Source organism: Leucopleurus acutus, assembly GCF_964270905.1.
Source record: "Leucopleurus acutus genome assembly, chromosome: 7".
NCBI lineage: Eukaryota > Metazoa > Chordata > Mammalia > Artiodactyla > Delphinidae > Leucopleurus > Leucopleurus acutus.
Window position 1 is genome coordinate 15168815 of NC_139150.1, and position 23887 is coordinate 15192701.

General features: G+C 41.9%; 1 protein-coding gene across 1 annotated transcript in view; it reads left to right on the forward strand.

The window, feature by feature from the left end:
- BRINP1 (BMP/retinoic acid inducible neural specific 1) overlaps positions 1–23887 on the forward strand; it is a gene marked incomplete at both ends in the record, with an annotated part of 125388 nt that overhangs the window by 68519 nt on the left and 32982 nt on the right. The window contains 2 exons of the mRNA XM_082842436.1: positions 884–1053; positions 4358–4463. Of these exons, the coding sequence (XP_082698562.1) occupies positions 884–1053; positions 4358–4463 (276 nt within the window). The remainder of the gene's footprint in view (positions 1–883; positions 1054–4357; positions 4464–23887) is intronic.

A 23887-nucleotide genomic window follows, 5' to 3' on the forward strand; every position in this document is an offset into this window, starting at 1 on the left:
TTCATGGTAAATTATATAAGATTTTCTATTTCTCTCTCTCTCTCTCTCTCTCTCTCTCTCTCTCTCTCTCTCTCTGTCTGTTTCTTCCACCCTATGCCTAACTTTCATGTCATCTCCTCTCTCCCCAAGATGTAACTTAAGAAATATTTATTGAATGAATGAAAAAAATTGATGGATTAACTATTTACTATCTACCATATGCCAAGCACTGGGCTTTGTACAAGGGGTACAGCAGTGGCTAATATAGACAGTGTCTGACTTCACAGGGCTGATAGTTTCGTTTTTCCTATCTATCTGTCTGTATCTGTGTTTGAACTATGTCTTATCTCTCTATCTCTCTCCCTCTCTCTCTGTCTATATCTCTATTTATCTATCCATCCATCCATACATCCATCTGTCTGCAAAGGGGTAGCAGAAGGAGAAAGAGAGACAGGAAAGGAGGAAAGAACAAGGGAAGAAGAGAGGGGAGAAATGAGAGGAGGAATAGGTGGAATTGGATGATGAGGAGGAAACAGAGGAGAAGAAAGGAATGGGAAGGGACCATCTATAGCGAATCCATCATTTTACAGAAAAGCCTGAGCCTTGAAGAGAGGAAGTGAGTTGTGTTACGAGATGATGCTGGTGAGAACCATGAAGTGGATTAGTAAGAGCTGGACTTGATGACTAAGAGGCTTTCCATGCTCTTCGTCCTGATGGAGCCTGGTGCTTACGGACACCTCTGGACTGTCTTGCTTTTGTTGTGCTCTTGATTTTCAGAGGCAGAAGGAAATTTGGGCAAAATGAATGAGAGGTCTGAAGCTATTTTCGGCATCCTAGCCATGAAGGCTTTCTACGCATCCCAAAGCTCAACGGGCTGCCTGAGCTTCTTTCCTTTTCTGTGCAGGGGAGGAGGCCTTGACCATGTACATGGACAAAAGTCGCCTGGACAGGAAGTCAGGGAATGCCACTCAAAGTGTTGAAGCTCTGCACCAGCTGGCATCGTCCTACTTTGTCGACCGTGATGGTACCATGAGGAGGCTCCATGAGATCCAGATATCAACTGGAGCAATCAAGGTACGGCTTGAGGGTGGCTTCGGGTGGCAGGCTCTCAGACAACAGCACTGCACAAAGGTAGTCTGAGAGTCAACGGGCAGATGAAATCCCTGGCTTCTTACCCAGGGAGCTAACGGTGCCCCCCTCCAACCACTCTGCCTGAGGTTGTCAAGTGCCCATAATATCCCAAGCATTGTCATTAAGGCGACCACATGTACTGATTTCCTGGGGCAACCCTGGCTGTAATCATGGCAGAATTAAACATAGTACTTTCTTTCACTATTTTTTTTTTTTAAACAGCTTTATTGGAGTATAATTGCTTTACAATGGTGTGTTAGTTGCTGCTGTATAACAAAGTGAATCAGCTATACATATACACATATCCCCATATCCCCTCCCTCTTGCGTCTCCCTCCCATCCTCCCTATCCCACCCCTCTAGGTGGTCACAAAGCACCGAGCTGATCTCCCTGTGCGATGCGGCTGCTTCCCACTAGCTATCTGTTTTACATTTGGTAGTATATATATGTCCATGCCACTCTCTCCCTTTGTCCCAGCTTACTCTCCTTCACTCTTAAAGCTCTGTGTGGATGATTTCCAGACTCCCTTTCTAGGTGAAGGAACAGGCTACAGTGGGTAAATCATTTTCGAAAGGTCACAGAGCTCTCAAGAGTCAGATTATGCCTAGGTCAGTAATTGGTCAACACCTGTGTTTTTCATCCTCCCTCCCCATTTTACAGATGGGAACACTCAGGTCCAAGGGTTAAAGACTTCTGCTCAGGGTTACACACCTAGCCAGTGCATTAACAGGGACTAGAACTCTACTCTCTAGACCAGGGATCCACGAGGATTTTTTGTAAAGGGTCAATAGTAAATATTTTAAGATTTGCAGGTCATATGATCGGTATTACTACAACTCAGCTGTGCTGCTATAGCACAAAATTAGCCATACAATCAGTGTGTAAAAAATGGGCATGGCTGTGTTCCAATAAAACTTTATAAACCAGGCAGTCTGTCATGTGCCGACCCATGCTCATCTACCCCAGCGCTGTCCAATAGACCCTTCCAAGATAATGGAGAGACTGTATCTGTGCTGGCCAAGACAGGAGCCACTAGTCATATGGGGTTATGGAGCATGTGACATGTGGCTACTTAGACACTAAATTTGTAAGGTGTTTTTTTTTTTTTAAATTTATTTAAGTTTAAATAGCCACATTGGTAAGAACAGCTGTGGAGACTTTCAGCTCAATGCCTTAGAGCATAGGTACTTAAAAAAATTCCACTTTAAATGCAGTAAATTCAAGGATTACCTTTATAAAGAGAATAAAGGAGGACATTTTTGATAAAAAAGGATTAGTTCTTTGGAGGGTTTCAATGAAGATTTTTTTGCATCTCAGAGTTTCTTAAACCAGATTATACCTGCATTTTACCTCATTATTCAGTCTATTTTCTCTTCCTGAGCATCTTCCTTCTGAATAAAATGCAGACCTAGTCTTATATCAAGACTTTAAAAGAGATCTGTAGGGAAAAAGTGTGTGTGTGTGAAGGGGTGAGAGGTTGCCGGGGAGTGTTGGTGGAAGTCAGGCAGATGAGTCAGAAACTGACCAAGGGAAGAGAAAAAATGTGGGAGGAGAGAGACTTGCTGAGGAGGGAGGGAGGAAGGGGAGAAATAAATCAGATCAACAAAGAGCCAGTTTATCCGAGAAGAATCGCCTATATTGGGGGGATTATGGTGTTAGGGAACTCAGCACAGAGAGCTGGAGCTTGATGAAGCCATCGGAGTCTGAGTGAAGCAAAGGCCTGGTTTTCATTATCACCAAATGGTTCCCTCCCCGCGGGATGGGATGCGGAATTGAGATATTGAAGCTCTGTCAGAAGGTAATCCTCTTTTTTGCATCCCGGAAGTGCAGTGTGCCTCCTTACGAGGAATTTCTTAGAGAAGTTGCACACAGGCCACTCAAGGAGCCATTCTTGCAGTAGCACCATCCTCGACACTCAGTCTGGCACTTGGATTTTTCTAGCCATTTCTTGGCGCTACCTCAAGACCCAGCTGGCTAGAATTGGTCCCCCTGCCGGCTTTGTCTAAGATGAGCAGCTGACCCAGGTGGGGAGGTTCTGCCCGTGGTTTCTCTTCCTGAGCATCTTCAGCAAGACGGATGGGTAGTTTTGAATCTCATTGAACAGTAACGAGGTCATTATTCTGTACACAAAAAAGAATAAATTATTTTTTAAAAGCAAAGCCTAATAACCTTCCATGTTTTTACTGTTCCCTAAGTGCTAGATACTTCAAAAATACGGTCCCTTTACCGTTAGGGTGGGTAACAGTATTACTGACATTGTGTAGATGCAGAAATTGAGGCTTAGAAAGAGGAGTTAGTGATCCAAGGCTCTGCTGCTGGACGGGGCAGAGCTGGCATTGGGAGATCTGTGACTATATCCCAAGTCATCATTCCTGACAGCAGTCAGTGCTGTGTCCTTACAGCTGGATACAAACCTCAAAACAAGCCTACAAGTGATTGTGTTAAATAATGGAAAGTAAAGGCTAAAGACATGAAGAAACCACTTTACATACTAAACCATTCATATTTCAAGGTTATCTTTTAGAATAGCTGTTTCCCTCTTGTCCACCACCTCAATTATTCTAAGACAGTGTTTGAGAAACACACCACCAGGGGATTGGGGTGATCATTCTGCAGTGGAGCTGACTGTGCTGTTTGCTAATTTTTTTTTTTTGAAAATGGGAATAATTTTATTGTTCTTGCCTAATGATAATGCATATGTACTCATCGATAATGCACGTTACAATTTATAGAGACTCTTGGTAATAAGATGTCAGTTACTGAACATATGCCATGTGTCAGGCACTCACACCCATCAGGTTTAGTCTCACCACCTTCCTGGAAGGATTTACTAGCTTCAGATTGCAGGAGCTTACAGAAGTGACTGCCTGAGGGCACACAGCAAATAAAGGGCGCAGCCAGGATCTAACACTGACTCTCCTAACTCCAAAGCCCATGCTTTTGAAATACACTCTAGTGTTTCCACTTATTTTTAGTTCATATAATACTTGAAATGGCTTTGTGCAGTGAGAACCAAGGATAGAACGTGGGCGTCCTGGCTCCAGTCTGCTAGATTGCCCTGCTATCCTGTTGTCTGCTTGGCAACAGTCAGGCATGGTCCTTGACACGGGCAAGGGGCTCAAGAAGTGGCCGCTGGCTCAGATCAGGCTTTCTCTGCTGCCTGAGCTCTGCTGGGGGCTGACTCTGCAGGATCTGTCCCAGACAAGGGCATCTGTCTCACATCTGTCGCCCTTGATGTCCACTCCAGGTCACAGAGACACGCACTGGGCCTCTGGGCTGTAACAGCTATGACAATCTGGACTCTGTGAGTTCCGTCCTTCTGCAAAGCACGGAGAGCAAACTGCACCTTCAAGGTAGGATGTCAGTGGAAATGATGGGAACAGAGAGGGGGAGGGGAGAGCAGCCTGGGGGAGGAGGGATGAGGGGGTATCAGGAGGCATGATGTGGAGGGAGAAAGAAAACTAAGATGAAAGGCAGAGAAACCAACAAAAAATAAAAATATGCAAATTAAGACAGTTGTGATATGATGTCTTTTTAAAAATTTTAACATATATGGGACATTAAATTCATGGTTATTAAGTAGTTTTCAGATATAAAGTATGGAAATGTGAGCTTTATCTGATTATTTTGATGAAAATGTCTAAACAGTGTTATTTATAGATGTTCCACATCTAATATATATTAAAGTTTCATATCATAGCCTCTGAATTTCCTACATTATTGTGTTTGATTCTCAATATATTTTGGCAGATATTATTTGAATTCCAAGAACTATAGGGCATTTTATAGAATTTTTGGTTCTATGTCAACTTCTTTCTCCTTATTTGTTAATCATTAGTGGTCTTCAGTATATTCATACACCCATACGTATTTGTGTATGTGTGTGTGTGCTTTTAGCAGAGTTTACAAATGCGAACATTCAGTGCTGGCTGGAATATAGAAAGACGGATCCTCTTAGGCATGGCTAGTGAAATTGCAACAATCCTAAGGATTAATTTGTTGAAATACATACATATTTGTATTTGTTTATTATCTATTATATGTCAGGTACATGTTATGTGCTCCATATATACTCAAGACCTTGAAGAAAATACACTCTTTAAAATAGTCATTTTATCCTGATTAATTCATCATAAAGAGGAGGGGAGATTGTAGGGGGAAAAATGATAAAACTTTAAGTGTAGATAGTGCTGTTTTAAAAAGCATAATTTATAATAGCAAAGAAAAAAACAATGTAAAGATTTCAATTTTCCACATGAGGAGACTAAATGAATTGTGTAGCATCCATACAACATAATATTAGGCAGGTGCTGAAATGTTGTTTATAAAGAATTTTCAGGATACGTGAAAATGATTTACTGTAATGTTAATTAAAAAGTGGATGGTTTCTGACTGAATGTATGGCATGATCTTAATGTAAAAGGATAAGGAAAAATAACATTGCAAGGAATTATGCGAGATGTTAAAAGAGGTTACTTCTGGATGATTAGGTTAGAGATGATTTATTTTAGTCTTCCAGTTCCTTTTCTAACTTTTCTACAATGATCGTGTATTAACTTTATAGTCATAAAAACTGTCATATGCTTTAACTTTGAGCGAACTAAGAATGTGACCTTTTAGAAAGGTATCTGATAAAGGTGATTCTGAATGTCAGTGGGAGGAAATTTGGGTTGAGATTGGCAGGTCGAGCTAAACAGAGCCTAATGTGACTTTTATATTCTGGTTCCTTGGCAACTCTTTGATTCATGCTCCTGTTATAGAAGATGGTTGGAAAGTGGTACAGAGCAAGCTTGGTAGTGTCACTTGGGAGCAATGAATGAAAATCCATCAGGAAAACTCAGGCCAAGAGAGTGGTTTAGCATTAAAACAAAAGCCAACAAAACAAAACCTCAAGTACATGAAGAATAATCCTGCACCCCTTTAGTAGACAAAAGAGTAGACAGATGAGTTTGGTAATGCCTGATAAGAAATGAATAAGGAAGACAGACCTACCTTGGGTGCACCAGGATTTTCAATATTAGCTCCTGTGATGCCTACAGTGAGCTTGTGGGATGAGAGCAGGGTTTGAATCCAGGAAGTACGGCTCCGGTCTGTGTCTGGTCACCCTGTTGTGCTCGTAGGAGGTGAGTTATAATCAGAGTAAATTAGTTGGGATTAACAGGATCTCACTAGGAATTTATTAAGATCTTAGGGCCATTTAGAAGCTGATTTACAGTGAAGCTAAGGAAGCTTAAGATCCAGGGCTCCCTCACCTTCTAAGTCCCTAAATTTTCTCATTCTACATATTCATGTTCACATGTAATTTTGAATTCCGTTTCTCAATAAGCACCTGTAGCCTAAGCCTCAGTCCTAAAGCCCAGATCTGCCATTGGTTACATTATTAGCAGCATGTTATTCACACAAAGGAAGGAGATGACAGCTTTGTTCTGTTCTAGATTGGTCAGAGCACACCTGGTGGATTGGGTCCAAGTGTGGGCAGCACATTTCAAGAGGGACATCAAGAAACTGAAGGAGAGTGTCTTATAATACATAACTGATGAAGGTGGACTTAGAGCAGAAGGATGTGTCTGTGGATACCTAAACGGCTGTCTTGCAGAAAAGTTAGTCAAATTTGATAATATGGATAAAATGGGGCAAACCTGATCTACATGTGGGAAACTACAAGGATCCCAGGTTTAAACTAGATCTCAGTTTAAACTCAGTATAAAATAGATCTTCTAATGCACATTCATGTCCAAACCTGGAATGTCCTGCTGAAGCGTACAGTGACTCTCTTGTTATTAGGGTTATATGTTGGTGACGTTTGATAGGGATGTTATAGAAACTGTTTAATCATCATTCCGCCGTGTTGGTGATTGAATCGATACTGATGCTTAGGAAGATGCTGAATCACAAACCTTTATCGAGACTGACTATGTGCCAAATTCAGCGCTAGATCCTGGGCCTGTGAGCACAAATCAGTTCAACTCAATTCAGCAAATATTTTTCAAGAACTCGTGTTGTCATTGAGCTAGGCACAGAAAACAGTGGTGAACAAGACAGACATACTTTTTGCCCCAAGGAAATATACACTCTCTCAAAAATCATGGGTTTAGACGAATAATAATGTGCAATGAGTTTGGATGGAAAAAAATTGTGACGGTTCTTTGATACCCAGTAGTATGGAGATTTCACCTACTAGAGAATCAGGGAAGTTTTCTTGATAAAAAGATGCACAGAATGAGACCCGAAGAGTGGAGAAGGGGGCAGGGACATAGCTATGGAGCAGAGTCCTCGTGAATGGCTTTCAAGGAAATTGAAAAGATCTTAAGAGATTAAAGCAGAGATATCAATGGTGAGAAAGGCAAAATAGTATGTCATATCCTAGAAGGCCTCTGTAGCACATTAATGAGTTGAATATTAATTTGAGAGTAATGGGAACCATAAAAGGGTTTTAAAAAACAAAGTAGCAGGAAGAGATTATTAATGTTTTGGAAGATCACTCTGGCTACTGTGTGGTCAATTAATTAGAGAGGAGTAGTTTGGAGGTTGGTGACCGGTTAGTTAAGGGCTACTGCAGTATTGAAGATGAGATGTCACAGACTGAAACCATGGAAGCAACAGTTGGGATGGAGAGAAATAGACCAATTTTGGAGTTACTTAGGAGGTGTCACTACCAGGATTCAGTGAAAAGACCATGAAAGATTTAGGTATTTGAGTGAATGGAGAGTGGGAATAAGAGAGCCGACAGACAGGAAAATACATATGATTCAAGGTAGTGTGTAATATAGTAGAGCTAGTAAAAGTAATACGAACTATCACAGAGATGTGGAAAAGGAGGTAATCCATTCTATCTGTCTAGGTAGAGGAATCATAGAAAGGAGGAAAAAATATTCTCCTGGTGGAAGGTAAAACAAAAAAAACTTCTTAAATATAAGACAGAAGAATATCTCATGACTCTTGGGTAGGCTGATACTTATTCAGTAGCATCCGTAAAGCACCAAGTAAAAGAAAAAGGTTGATAAATTGGACCACTTTAAAATTAAGAATTCCTGTTTATCAGAAGATGCTATTCATGGAATGAAAATGCAGGTTACAGAGTGGAAGGCAATATTGGTGATAAATGTATCTGACAAAGAACTCATGTGTAAAATATGTAAATAACCTCTAAAACCAATAAGAGAAAGGCAGGCAATCCGGAAAGACAAGAAACTGGGTAAAAGGCATGAACAGGCGCTTCGCAAACAAGAATATCAAAATGGCTAATAAATATTTGAAACGGTGATTAACTTTGCTAGTCCTCAGAAAATGTAAATTAAAACAGTGTCATAACACACCGATCAGTCTGGCTCAACTGAAAAATCTGACAGTATCAAGGAGTGACAATGTTGAACACTGGGAACTTACATGCATTGCTCCTGGGAGAATAAATTAGTACAGTCACTTTGGAAAACTCTTTTTGGCACCTTCTACTGAAAACTCAATATGTCCTCACCCTATGACCTAACAATTACAACTCCTAGGAATATGCCCAACAGAAATGTGACCTTTGTTCACCAAAAACCATGAATGTTCATAGGAGTTTTGTTCAAAATAGTCCCCCGAAGGGAAATAGCCCCAAATGCCCATCAACAAAAAAATGGGTAAATAACTTGTCATACATTCACATGATGGGCTACAATACAGAAATGAGAAAGAATCAACTACCCTTTCATGCAAAAATATAGAAGAATCTCATGAATGCAACATTAAGTAACAGAAGCCAGACACGAAAGAGGAAATGCTATATGATTCCATTCTTACACAGCTCAGAAACAGTAAAACAAATACATTGCTTTAGAATTCCAAAGAGCATTAACCTTTGTGGAGGAGGAATGGGGAAGTGACTGAAGAGAGATGAGAGAGGTTTCTGGAAGTCTTAGTAATGTTCTTTTTTTGTCTGTGTGGTACGTGGGCCTCTCACTGTCGTGGCCTCCCCCGTTGCGGAGCACAGGCTCCGGACGCGCAGGCCCAGTGGCCATGGCTCACGGGCCCAGCTGCTCCGCGGCATGTGGGATCTTCCCGGACCGGGGTACGAATCCGCGTCCCCTGCATCAGCAGGCGGACTCTCAACCACTGCGCCACCAGGGAAGCCCAATGTTCTGTTTCTTGATCACAGTAGCCACACATGGACGTGTTTACTTTGTGAAAATTCATGCAGCTGTACACACATGATTTATATGTGTACATTTCTGTGTATACAATATGCAGCTATTAAAAATTTATTTAATAATGTGCTCTATCTTGACATCCTCTGCAAAGGGAAGACATGAATAAAGCAGAGACAAATGATCAGGAGGTGATCCAGCCCAGCTAGAAGGGAAACTGCATGGACTGAGGGGTGGAGGAACCAGAAATAATAGATACTATTTATAGAACACTTCCTTGAGTGCCAGGGACTGTGTTAATTTATTTTTATTATATTTACATTTATGTATTTGTTTTTATTTTAACTCTTATTTATTTGTTTTGTATAACTGGATTTATTACATTTTTAATCTTCATAGCATTCCTATAAGGAAGGCATAAATAACATCCCCATTTTGTAGGTGAGAAAACTGAGGCTGAGAGAGGTTTCTTAATAAGTGATCGAGCCAGAATTTTAACCTGACCTGACTTCAGAGTTTCTCCTTCTCAAAACGGGTTGCTCTGTATTCCTCTATCCCCCTCCTAAAGCCTCTGAAAGAGGCTGGCGTGAGATTCTGCAGAGGCTTATTTGGGTAGATTGAGGATGACATGAATGACAGCCTAATGACATTCACTTTGTGGTGTTTCATAAAAGGTTCACAAAACAGGGCAAAGATGGAGGGAAATAGGAAACAGAAAGAGGAGGATTGGAGAAGGAGACTCAAAATGAGGAAGAAAGGATCGTGGAAATGAGCAGAGGCTATTAGTAGTCAAAGCAGCCACCACCGAACTAAACTAGTTGTAATAATGCTAGTGGCATAATGATAACTTCTTATTTTTATCCTTCTTTCTCCAAGAAGCCCATTGAGTGTTTTACCGACATTGTCATGTAATTTAATCTAGTATCCATCTGGTGAGATGGACGTACAGAGAGCACACCTCTGCCTTTGTAGTTCACTGAAGTGGAAACAGATGCAGGGAAAGTCTTTTGCTGAAATCTAGGGATAATCCAGAAATGTATTCATTCACACATTCACTTACTCATTTAGCAATATTTATTGAACATCACCTATATGTCAGACATTGTTTTAAGAGCGGGATGTAGAGACGTGAATAAGCTAAGTCTCAGTCATTTTGGAGTTTATATTTAGTGTGTGGGTGTTGGGGGAGCAGAAAGAAAGAAACAAGTAAAGAAAGAAATATATTTTCTTTACAATCAGAGAGATAGTGTGGGAATAGGTCATCTAGAAATTTGTAGACCATGGAACGGACTTCAGATTTTACTCTGAATGAAATGAGAAGCCACTGGAAATTCAGGCAGCGGAGTAACTGGAGCTGACTTACATTTTACGTGAATTACTATGACTGTTATGTAGAAAAGAACTGTAGAGGGCAAGACCACATACACAGAAACCAGCTTGGAGGCTATAGTGTTTATCAAGGTGAGAGAAAATGGCGGCCTGGACCATGACAGTGGCAATGAGGGTTGTAAGAAGTGATTGGATTGTGGATATATTTTTAAGTAGTGCTGACATTAGTTGGCAATGGACTGAGAAAATGCTTGTGAGAAAAAGAGAGAAGCCGAGGATGTTCCCAAAGTTTTGCCTGAGTGACAGCAATGATGGCATTGCCTTACTGCTGTGGTGAATACCGTGGGAGGGATCCGTTCAGATGGGATATGAGGAATTGGGTTCGAACCTAATTGGGTTTGAACCTAGGTTTGAGAAGTCTCTTATATATACGGTTGTCAATGATGAGTGGACATTTGGAAAGTCAGGGGAGCGAACAGAGATATAAATTAGTATAGCGATGATATTTAATGATATGAGATTGGACAAGATTACCTTGGGAGAGAGTGTAGATAGAGAAAAGAAGGAATCCAGTTATCGAGCCATGGGGAATTTAATATCGAAGAGTTGGGGTAAAGGCATACTAATGAGGAACAAGGAAAGGAATCTAAGAAGTGGCCAGGGGTGCGAGTGGCAGTGTCGTGGGACGAGAGCCAAGAGAGTGTGGTATCCTGGAAACCAAGGGAAGAATGTTTTCCAAAGCAGAGGTCGTTGTCAACTGTGTCAAACGCCACTTATAGGATGAGTAAGATGAAGATGAGAACAGAGTAGTGGGCTTAGCAACATGGAGTTTGTGGGTGACCCCAACAGTGATGATTCAATGGAATTATGGGAGTGGAAGCCTGAGTAGAGTGAATTCAAGAGAAAATAAGAAGAGAGGAAGTGAAGGTAGGGGTTTAGCAAACTCTACGGAGGAATCTCGCGGTGAATGGCCCAATAGCAGAAGGTGACGTGGAGTGCATGAGTTTTTCTTCTCTTTTAATATAGAAGCAACACAGAAGGTGACGTGGAGTGCGTGAGTTTTTCTTCTCTTTTAATATAGAAGCAACAAAACTTTTATATGCTGATGGGAGTTATTCTTCAGAGAGGGAAACATTGATTCTATGAGTAAGAGGGATTATTTTAGGGTCATAGTTGAGCAGGGAAGAGTGAATAGGATCTTGTATATGACTGGAATTATTTGCCTTAGATAAGAGCTCCTGCAAGTTCATACAGAGTGAAGGGAGGGAGAACCTATGGACCCATAGATGGGGTGGGTACAATTCACAGTTGTGGTAATGGGACCATTTTCTTAAACTTTACTTCTGATCACTTTTCATAGATGTGTTACAAGATTTTTCAGATTGTAATATCTCTGAAATTAGTATGTTTCTTATAACTGATGGTATGTCATAGTTTAATTGGCAGGTTATTTATTTTCTTAGTGTATGCAAAAGAATGATACGTTTTACAAAAAGTGGCATCTTAGATTCAATGACACGTAGTGTTTTCCTCAGTGAAAAAGGAGTGAAGTCATTAACCCACTCTCAGTTTCCAAAAGAGAAAAATGGACAAGAGTACAGTCAAGATCTTGAAAAGATGGGATGCTAGGCAGTGAGGGGATATGGGGTGCAAGACTCCAGGCATCATCTATACTCTGCACCTCCAGAGAGGCCACCCAAGACTCTGCTGTGTTTTGAGAGCCTCCTCCTAATATTCACGTTCAAATGGCCCATTTCACTCGTTGATCTTAAATTATTTCTCCTCCTCTTTCTCCTTCTTCTTTCGTCCCTCCTTCTTCCTCCTCCTCCTTACCCCTTCTTTACTTTTCTTGTGTCTCTTCTTGAAACCTCAGCTTCTTCCAGACCAGTCTCTATCTCCTATCACTCATGAACTCAGAATCTTTTCACGCCCTAAATGACTTCCCCTCTCTCTTTTATTGAGTTCAGTCCGTCTTTCCATACCCAGCACTAATATCCATCCCCTTATTAGAAGTCCTTCTTTCTTTACCCCTGTCATGGCTTACCTCCTCCCATCATCATTTCTCTCTTCCCTGGAGTGACTGTCAAACCAGCCTTCTTGATTCTGATCACTTCTGCTGATCCATCCCCATCGAAGCAGCCAGTGTGCTCTTCTTAAAATCAAATCAAATACTGTCACTTCCCTGCTTAAAACCCTTCACAGTCTCTGATATGGGTATAAGGAATAGACCTGGACACCAGGCTATTCATAATCAAACTCTTGCCAGTTTTCTTGGCTTTGTCGTATTCCGTCATCCAATATGTACTATATCCTTACTCCAGGCCTGTGGAATTTCTTACATTTTACTACAGGCATCTTTTTTTGTTTTTTATTGCTTCAAACTTTTGTACATCATCTCTCTAGTTCCTGGACTTTCACCTCTCCCAGGAAAACTTCTCTTAATGCTTCTGCCCTGGTTGTTAGACACCCTGCCCACCTTCTTCCCTAGGATTTGTCATGCAATAGTATAATCATCCTATTATTAATCTGACTCCCCAGTTGGCATATAAATTCCTCACTGGTAAGAGCCATCTCTATCTCTAGCATGATGTATGGAAGCTGGCGCATAAAGAATGATCAGAAGATATTTGTTAAATGAATTTATAAGTGAATGGATAAATAATTAAATGAATGAAGCGCCCAGCCCATAGTGAGCTCCTTTCTCTGAATTCTTACGATTCTCATTCTCCAGCATGCTGGATCCAGTTCAACCTAAGGACAATGTCCTGAGGGCTTACTCTATACCAGAAGCCTTCTTGCATGGATAGCATTCTTCAAAGTGCATGTGCCTTTTCTGTTGCGTTGGATGTATCCATATTTCAGGCAAGAGTCATGCCCCTTTACTCCTGCAAATGCCACCTCTTCTGAGAAGCCTCTTTAAGACCTCTTGTACAGCATTTTTAAAAACTTCATCTTGCAACATGTTCTTTTGCATTTGGGTTTTACCTCTTCTATTAGATTTGATGATTGGCCTCGTTAAGGACGGGATTCTGCCAACTTTGTGTTTCATTGTATTCAACAGAATGCTGTGGACATTGGGACTCAATATGTATTTGCTGAATTGAAATTTTGCATAGGATTGGCGTTACAGGGACAGGAGAAAGGGGAGAACTAGAAGGATGGGGGAAGGAGAGAAAGAGGAAGGGGAGAGGGAGAGGAAGGGAGGGAGGGGATAGAGGAGGAAATAGAGGAAAGGCAGAGGGAGGATGAGGAAGAGAAGTAGCATCAATAATCCCTTTCCTCCGTAGGCATAAATGGAGTGAAGATAGTGATTTTTTTTTTTTTTTTTTTTTTTTTTTGCGGTAAGCGGGCCTGTCACTGCGGGGGCCTCTCCCGTTGCGGAGCACAGGCTTCGGACACGCAGGCTCAGCGGCCATGGCTCACGGGCCCAGCCGCTCCGTGGCATGTGGGATCTTCCCGGACCGGGGCACGAACCCGTGTCCCCTGCATCGGCAGGTGGACTCTCAACCACTGCGCCACCAGGGAAGCCCGAAGATAATGATTTTTAAAATCATCTTGCAACAAGTAATAGAGAAAGGGGAACAGAGTATTTGAACTGTTTACAATGTACGTTATTTTGAGCTGTTACTCCTTCTTAGGCATATTGTGTTTATATCCATGAGCCAGTTTATCCCTCCCACCAACTAAGAGATAGGGATCATGCTCCCCATTACATAGATGAAGAAACTGAGGCCCCAAGGGGTGAAGTCACTTTCCCAAGATCCCCCGGGTTTTGGGTCCTAGCCGCCTGGGATCCATGATTACTTTTCTCAGGGAGCCTTGAGTCAGCACAACACATTCTAGATGTGGGTAGAATGGGAATAAATCCCTGCCCAACTGCAGTAGTCGAGGAAGAGGGGAAGGAACGTCATCAGGCCTTCTTTTCATGAAGCCCCGTCACCCCACGTGGCCTTGTGACCCCAGTGGAAGGCGGAGTGATTGTTGCCAGAGCCTGCTCTAGTCAGCAGCTTCGGGCTGAATCCTCATTAAGAATTAGCCCGGGGTCACCGGCAACGGCTTGCGACTAAAGGCCCTTCTTGCCGAATAGCCGGGGCCTAGGAGGCACTGATGGGAATCCGTGTTTCCGTCTTCCTGTGGCGCTGTCTATAAAGCCTGTTGAATAAAAGAGCAGCGCCTTCATGACAAATGGGATTGCTGACTTCCACCCAACTGCTTGACTCCAAGTATTGGTTTTACTTTATGAGCCAAGGGGCACCATGTTCTCTGCCTTGTGAGAAGTGAAGTTCCTCTTAAGAAGTGGATTGAAGATATCAATTAAAACTCAATCAGAGGGCTTCCCAGGTGGTGCAGTGGTTGAGAGTCCGCCTGCCGATGCAGGGGACACGGGTTGGTGCCCCGGTCCGGGAAGATCCCACATGCCGCGGAGCGGCTGGGCCCGTGAGCCATGGCTGCTGAGCCTGCGCGTCCGGAGCCTGTGCTCCGCAACGGGAGAGGCCACAACAGTGAGAGGCCCGCGTATCGCAAAAAAAAAAAAAAGCGGAAAAAAAACTCAGAGGACAAATAGGGAGTGTACGAGAGCACATGTGATAGTGATAAGTCCTTGGACTAATTAATTAAGTTTCTGAGCTTCTCTAGGTTTTCTAATAAATGGGAATAAAAACACCACTGCCTCGGAGTCATGGTTCTGCATTTATTTGAAAAATGTGTTGAAAGCACCTGACCTAAAACCCAAGAGGGCGGATACAAAATCATAGCTGTGATTTCCTGGATAGTTCTCTCGTGCCAGGTATAGAGCTCATTCCTTTATATTCGTCTCTCAGAAACCTCAACACAGACCCATTTTCCAGATTTGCAAATTGAGGCTCACAGAAGTTAGTAACGCTCTTGTAGCCAGCAGAGCAAGAATTTGAACACAGGTCCACTCAATGCCAGTGCTCTTAAAGTGTGTAGCATATTGTGTCTCAACCTGGAACATATAATCATGGTTTTTATTGGAGCAAGTAGTTGTATAGCGCTTTCTATGTGCTGATAGGTTCTGCTATTTACTTTAGAAAGTCTGCGATTTTCCTAAAATTACTTGCCAACTTGTGGATGTGCGTAGGTGTGCCATTTCCATAGCTATTCTCATACTCTCAAAAGAATCCAGAACCAGAAAAGATCAAATACCTTTATAACAGACGATTATGAAAGCCTCGCAACATTCCAGGTATAGATGACTATAAAAAGGGCTGCCTCTGACTGGGGGAAATCTGGAATAATTTGGTGACTCAAGACTCAGACTTGTACAGAAAGAGGTGGAAATGCTAATGGAGCATAAGCTGGTGTTGAGGGGGGGGAATATCAGAAGATTTATCATTTGGTATGTGGTCACGTGGGGCTATACCTTTCAATAAACTTGTGGCCGAGTGTGCAGCATGGAACTCCTGACTGATCAGTGATCAATGTGACAGTTTGACCTACTTTAACCACCACATCCCACTCGATTCCTTGTTGGTCTCTGATTGTACACAAATCAGGCGTCAGGATGGCCAAAACCTAAATAAATCACCCGTGGAAATTTTTATACATTGACTCTCTTCAAACACAGTACCTGTTTATTTTTTAAGATTATTAAGTCAATCTTTACTTTTTTCCCTCACAACACATCTTAGGCACAATTAAGCTCTTCTTTGGCACTGCAAATGTAGCACTTTCGATGCACTTCTACTGTGTTCTAGATACATTCTACCTTGTTTCATGTGCACAATTGTTCATATTTCTACTAAATTGCAATTAAATTCCCTGAAAGTAGAATCATATCCTTTTTAACGTATTCATTATTCACTTCTTATTTCAGTGTTTAGTTTGTAGTATATGCTCAATAAATATTTACTGATTTAAATTTATTTGAACTGTCAAATCAGTTTGCTTTGAATCTTAATTTTTTACTGTGATAAAATATATATCACACAAAGTTTAATGTTTTAAACATTTTAAAATCCACAATTCAGGGGCATTGAGTATATTCACAGTGTTGTGCAACTGTCATCACTATCTAGTTCCAGAACTTTCTCACCATCCCAAATGGAAATTCCATATTCATTAAGCAGTAATTTCCCATTCCCCACTCCCTCCAGCCCCAGACAACTACTAATCTTCTTTCTGTCTCTATTGACTTGCCTATTCTGGACATTTCACATAATTGGAATCATACAATATGTTTTTTTGTGTGTGTTTCTGGCATCTTTGATGTAACAAAATGTTTTCAGGGTTCATCTGTGTTGTAGCACGTAACAGTACTTCATTCTTTTATGGCTGAGTTAAGATTCCATTGTGTGGGTAGACCACATTTTGTTTATCCATTCATAAGTTGATGGACATTTAGTTTGTCTTCACCTTTTTGTTAATATTGCTTCTATGAACAGTGTGTTCAAGTTTTTATTTGAATACTTCTGGGCAATTCTTTTGAGTATATACCTTAAGAGTGGAGTTGCTGGATCATATGACAATTCAATTTTAAAAATAAGCTTTGGTGGAAAAATAAGTTTATTTTGTGGTACATTGCATGATTGCATCTCTCTCTTCCCTGAGAGAATTATACATAACAGTGCATTGTGTGTGACAGGCAATGCTGTCCTGTGGGAGATGTATACACCCCACTTAGTTGACATTGCACTTGGACATATGATTTGCTTTGGCCAATGAAATGTAAGAGAATATAATGCATGCCTCATCTTAGAAGACACTTGAGGAGACATTGCCTGGCTTGGCTTTTGTTTCCCTCTGTTACGAGAATGGCATATACCTGAGAGACGCCACTCCTTCAGTATAGATCCGAAAGAAGAAGACATCTGATGCAGAGCCAAAGCCCAGCCAGCATGAAACGTGAGCAAGAAATAAACCTTTGTGGTTGTAAACCACTGGGATTTGGAGGCTGTTTGTTAGGAAACAGAAATGTAGCAAAAGCTCACTAATACTGAAACACTGGATTAAATAACATAAACCACACTTATTTACTGCAGGACTTCTCAGTGCCTCAACTGGGCTAATGTGTATTAGGAGTCTCAAGAGCTGGATTAAATATACAGAGTTTCCTGAATGTATTTGATCTTGGTTACATCTGCAGATCTATGATTCTGTGTTATACAACTTGGCAAAGGCTGGACTGTAATTTCACTTGGGTTCAATCCTGTCCACAATAACTATTCCAAACTCCTCTACTCTTACAGAAGTAGAGGTCTTTTCTTTATTCCTTTTTGCTGAAATGTGTGTATATTTTATTTTAGTTGTACATTTATGAATTTTGTTCTCCTACCCAACTGGAGTCCCCTGAGGTCAGAAACCGTCTTATTCATTTCTGTATCTCTAACATCTAGTACAGTGCCTGCCTCAATAACATGGTGAGTGAAAGGACTTTCCTAAGAGTGGCTGAATTGAACAGTTTTATTTTTACACACCTACTGTGATCTAGTATTGTGCTTGATAGCGTGGAAAGAATGAAAAGGCAGTTATAGCTCTCAAGAATCATAATTTGTAGCAATGGATCCCAAACAAAATATGTGCTGAAATGAGTGGTCGAGGCCTTTAAGCATCATTGTTCTCTTAGGATGTTTTTTCAATTTGTGCATTTTTTCACTCAGATGTTTCTGAGCACCTGTCCCCTTCACTATTGAGCTGAAGTTAAAGTAGCTTCAGGTTTCAAGCTATGATGTTGGGAAAGATGAAACAGGTCCTGCATGAGGAATGGCTCTGGGGAGGTAGGCTGTGCTAAGCCCAGAACAGAGAAACACAGTCCTCTCTGAAGCACATCCTCTCTAAATTCACCTTCATTCAAACTCATTACTGGGTACACGCTAATGTGCCAGATAACAAGGAAGTGGGAGGTGAATGAGGTACTGCCTCTTGCATTCAAGGAGCTCACAGACCAGGAGGAACATGAATATAGACACACATAGTATGATGCAATATGTGTTCTACTAGAATTTGAGTTATGTGCAAGGTGCTTTGGTTGCCCACAGAGAGAATGCCTCAGATTGTCAAAGGCTTCCAGAGAAAGCAATGGAAAACAGGGTGAGGACAGGAAATGACATTAGTTGGATAACTATCATGTACTAAGAGCTTCACATGGGTTACATAATTGATTTTGTTTTCCCATTCATGGAGATATAATTTACATCCAGAAAAATTCACCCTTTTGAGGTGAACAGTTCTATGAATATGACAGACATATCCAATCATGTAATCAAGATACCACCACAATCAAGATATAAAATTGTTCATTTAACTTTTACAAAAACCCTACACAGGAAGCTTTAATGAGGAAACTGAAAATCAGAGAAGTTAAGCCTCTTAGTTTTAACTTCCCAAGGTCATGCCGTTAATCAGAGCTGGAGCCAAAATTTGAACAAAGAGAATTTGGAGCATTTGGGGGACAGCGGTGGTAGTGGTACAGGATGTAGCAAAAAAGGGGAGTTAGGTGAGAAAAGAATCTGCAGACATCAGCTGACCTAGGGATCAGGTGACACAGAATCTTAGAGGTGTCGTTTGGTTTTTATCATGAATTCTATGAAGAAGCTTAGGTTTAAATTGACTCAACCTCTTCTTAAAGCTTCAAGGGCATCTTCATGTTGCAATTTTATGAAATTGAATTTTTAAATTATGCTGGAGAAAAAAAGTATTTTGGCCTCCTTATCGTTAGCGATTTCATAGTTTAGACCATATTCTCTTTTTCAAAGTTAAAACTGTCATTTAGAAGTCTCCCTGCCCCCAATCCCTTTTGCCAGTTTAAATCCTCCTCTGATTGTCTGCCTCACTGAAAGGTAAGTTCCATGAGAGCAAGGATTTTGTTTCTAGTTCCTTGCCTTTTCGCCAGTGCCTGAAGGAGTACCTGGCACCTAATAGATACCTATTTGCTTAATAATTGAAATAAGACCAGCACAGAATAGACTCAGAAAATCAAGGTTGAAAGAATCTTCATGATCAACTAGTACACTGGCTGGCCAACTTTTTCTGTAAAGAGCCAGATGGTAAATATTTTAGGCTTTGTGGGTCACACACAGTCTCTGTTGCAACTGTCCATCTCATCCATTGTAATGTGAAAGCAGCTGTAAACAATACTTCAATCTGTGTGGTTGCATTCCAATAGAATTAATTTGTGAAAATAGGCCCGCGGGCCCCAGTTTGCCACATCCTGTATCCATCAGTACAGGCTAGGTTATGTTGTGCTAACAAGCAATCCCTGAATCTCAGTGGCTGGCAAATGTAAATACTCATTTCTTACTGATGCTACATCGTGGTCACAAGTCGCTTGTGATTCTGCTTCATAGAATGAAGAGGCATTTATCTGGAGGACAGCAGTGGCCTCTAGATCGAACGTTGTTGTTCTTGTGGTGATGGGAAGAGAATCTGATGGATCCATATGGGGGTCCTCGTAGCTTCGTTTTGGAAGTTGCAAACATCACTTGCACATGTCATTAACCAAAACATGTCACGGGAACCTGTCTGAGTTCAGAGGGTGGGAGTGTGTAATTTTTCAAAGGGAGGACACTGCAGGGAGGGGCACTGAATACGCATTAATAGGTTCTTTGGAGCATCCCTGCAGGGTCACCTTTCTATACTGCCAGTCACCCCTCAAAACTTCTGCTGGTTTAAAAAGGTTTTCATTTTATTGTGCAGAATATCGTTTACCTGTATTTTTCCTCCAAGAGTTCCATGTCTACTCCTCAAGATCCCGCAGGGTTATTCTATCCAGAAGGGGGAGCCAGAACCCACCCACTTTTCCCCCCAGGTAGCTGCCCTTCTTCATTTCCTGGAGTGCAAATGACCCGTCATGGAGACGGGGCTGAGCATCTGAGTGAGATCATAGCCTTTTTGCCCTTTCTGCACAGTTTCACCCTGTGAATTATCATCTTATTTTCCATTCCACTCCAATGAGCTGTCAGCGATAGATACTGTAATTCACGGCAGTAGAAACACAAACAGATGGGTAATTGACCTGCACGCCTTCATTACACTGAGGTTCAGAATGACTGCTGGAACCATGAAGTCCTTTATCTGCCAGTCTGAAATCCCTGGGCTTTCACAGGAAGGGGGTCAGGCTGACTTTTTGCAAAAGGTACAGTCCTTGCTGTCCTTCTCCTCGCCTCGTGCTCTTCAGAAATGGACAGAATTTGACAAGCAGAACTTAGCAGGTACAAGACAACAGGTGGGACTCCTATAGGGCTCTGAGAGATCTACAGGGGGCCACATTCTGATGCAAGAACAGGATAGAAAAATATTTATACTCACCCAAAACAGAACCTGTATTTTTCCCTCTTCCTCTTGCACTGTAAGAGATCGTACATTTAATGTTTAATGAAATAGGTCAGAAAAGAGCAAATCCATCAAAAATATTACTATATTAGGTAATTAGGATATAGAATAAAATAAAAACAAAGCTGAGGGAAACCAAAGGAAGATATAGAACTCTTGCCTTGAACAAGACTTAGATTGATACAAGGTATGCACACACTGACCCAACTTTGTGCAGCGTATGCCTTCTCCATGGAACGCTGGGGATGCCCTTCTTTATCTGCTGAGACCAGGCTCGTGTCTCAAGACTCTACCCACATCCTACTCACATCACGAAGTCTTCCATAATTATCATGCCCAGGCTTATTTTCTTTCATCTTCATAATAGATCACTGGCTTATTCAATATTTGAAATATATTTATTGAACACCTACTATTTACCAGACATCATACAACTTTATGTTTTAATCATCAGTTAAGGCTTTTGTCTCTTGGATTCTGAACTTTAGTTTTGAATCTCCAGGTAGCACTTCTGTGTCCTTAGAAGGTAGGAAACATCTAGTCCAGCAGTTCCTCAGGTACTGCTTGTCGAAGGAAGGAGAAAGTGGCTAAGAGGTCCTATCAGCAGAGGAGCAGGGTCAGGGTCAGGGATGAAGGTTGGATTGGCTTTTGTTGATAGTGTCCTCTTTTCCAGACATTAAGTGTTCCCTAACTCACTGAGCACAGTCACCTGAACCAGGTGCCTGCTTTACACAGCAATATTGACAACAGCAATATTGACAATGTCCTCAAAGGTCTCCGGGGATCCAATGTAAGATTACCCTGAAAGTTCTGTTACTTTAGCGCCCCCGAGTGGTTGAAACTCAGAAGCACAGTGAGCCGCTTTTTCTTTTTCTGAATCTCAGGTTCACTCCCTGCCTGTAAGAGACCAGGATCCTTGACCTTTGTTGTTGTAAGAAGCGCTGTTGCTCTAATGAGCTGACAGATCTCTGCTCTGTGTCATTCTTCCCTTCAGAGTTGTGATCTTCTCTGAGGTGCCGGAAGTTGTTCTTCTCTAGGGAACTTGGAAGTAAATGAACAAACAGAAAAAGATGAACCTTAATCAGAAAGAAAGGTGATGGCTAAGTTGGTTCTTAGTTGGAAAGAATAATATTTCCTGAGGCCTTTGCACATGCTGTTTCCACTTTCTAGAACACTCTTCCTGTGGATCTCCCTTCCCCTAACTCCTGTTAATCCGTTGGGTCTCAGCCTAAATGCTGCTTCCTCTAGAAGAGCGTCTTTGGCCACCCCGACTCCATGCTGGGCTAGGTATTCTTCCCGTGTGTTCCCCGAGCAGTCTTGTGCTTCTGCTAAAGCACTGGTCTCACTGCATCCAAGCAGCTTGTTTACAGGTCTGTCTCCTTCCTTAACTGTGAGGTCAGCGAGGGCAGGGAGTTGCCTGCGTTATTCACCCTGGTATCTGTGGCACAGTGCCTGCCACCCAGTAGAGCTTAAGCAATATGTGTGGAAAGAAGAGAAGAGAGATGGAGAGAAGAAGAAGATAGATGGAAGAGAGAAGGGAAGGAAGGAAAGGAGGCAGGGAGAGAAGGAAGGAAGGAAGGAAAATTCATTGAAGTACAAACAATGGAACAATAATAATGAGCACCTACAATAATTACTATAATGCTATTAAGACAAATTGCACTCTTGGCATGTTTCCTACTAGCCCAAATGGGGCTACTCAAGAAGGATTTTTCCAAGAAGGGCTCAAGTTTGGTCCCGGTAATGGATTATGTTCTAATGGGGTGTAAATGGAGGAACCTAACATTTATTGAACACTTAATTATAACAAAATACCATAGATTGGGTGGTTTGAACAAGAGACATTATTTCTTACCATTCTGGAGGCTGGGAAGTCTAAGGTCAAGGTGCCGACAGATTCAGTGTCCGATTAAGGCACATTCCTGGCTTGTAGACAGCTGCTTTCTCACTGTGTGCTCACGTGGCCTTTTCTTAGTGTGTGCTCAGGGAGGCAAGGAGGGAAGGAGGGGGAGAGGGAGAGAGAGAGGGAGGAAGAGCGAGAGAGCGCAAGGGTGCATGCCTTCCTGTCTCTTCCTCTTACTATAAGGGCACTAATCCCATCGTGCAGACCCCACCTTCATGACCTCATCTAAACCTAATCATCTTCCAAAGGCCCCACCTCTTAATGCCATCACAAGGTGGGACAGGGTTAGGGTTTCAACATATGAAATTGGGGTGGGAGGGACACAAACATTCAGCCCATAAAAGTCAGGTGTTTGCTAAAGTGCTGTTTATGCCTTTTCTCCCCTCATTTACCCTTTTCAACGGCCCTGGAAGGTGGTTATTGGAATTTTTAACTTCACAGGCAAGAAAACTGAGTTTCAGAGGGGCTAAGACATTCCCGGAGGCCACTCTGTGCCATAGGTACCACAGAGGCCCCAAGCCAGGCATTCGTCTCAGTTTCCACACTTACCCACTGGAGATGCGGAAGGACCTGCGAGTGTTTCAGAATTCAGTCCAAATTCCGAGATTCAAGTCCTGAGTCTTTTACTGTAGTTGTGGAACTATGGACATGTCCTCAGTTCTAATGGCCTCAAAGGTTTTAGGGACAACTTTCTCTTCAGTTGGGATGAGAAAGGGGTTGCTTCTTTCATTCAACAAATGAGAGTCTGAAACCTCCACCGGGCTTGGTCTTAAGTTACACTCTGGGGGCTTGTCGTGGACAGATAAGCCTCTGTCCCCCTAAAGCCCATCTCCCCCATTAGACAGTGGGCTGTCCCCCTTAAGCCCACTGTCTAATGGGGGAGATGGAACAAAAATGAAGACAAATGAATAAGGTAATTTCATTCAGAAACTAATTCTGTGAAGCAAATAGAAGAGACATTTTAACTCGGGTGGTCTGGACAAGTCTGGATGGCAGGACAAGGGGGCCAGGCAGAGATCTGGAAAAGGAATATTCTAGGCACAGGGGAGGACAAGTGCAGAGACTGTAGAAAGAATAAGACTGGCACAAAAGAGGGACTGAAAAAGGGTAGGATGCCCGTGTGTCCTGA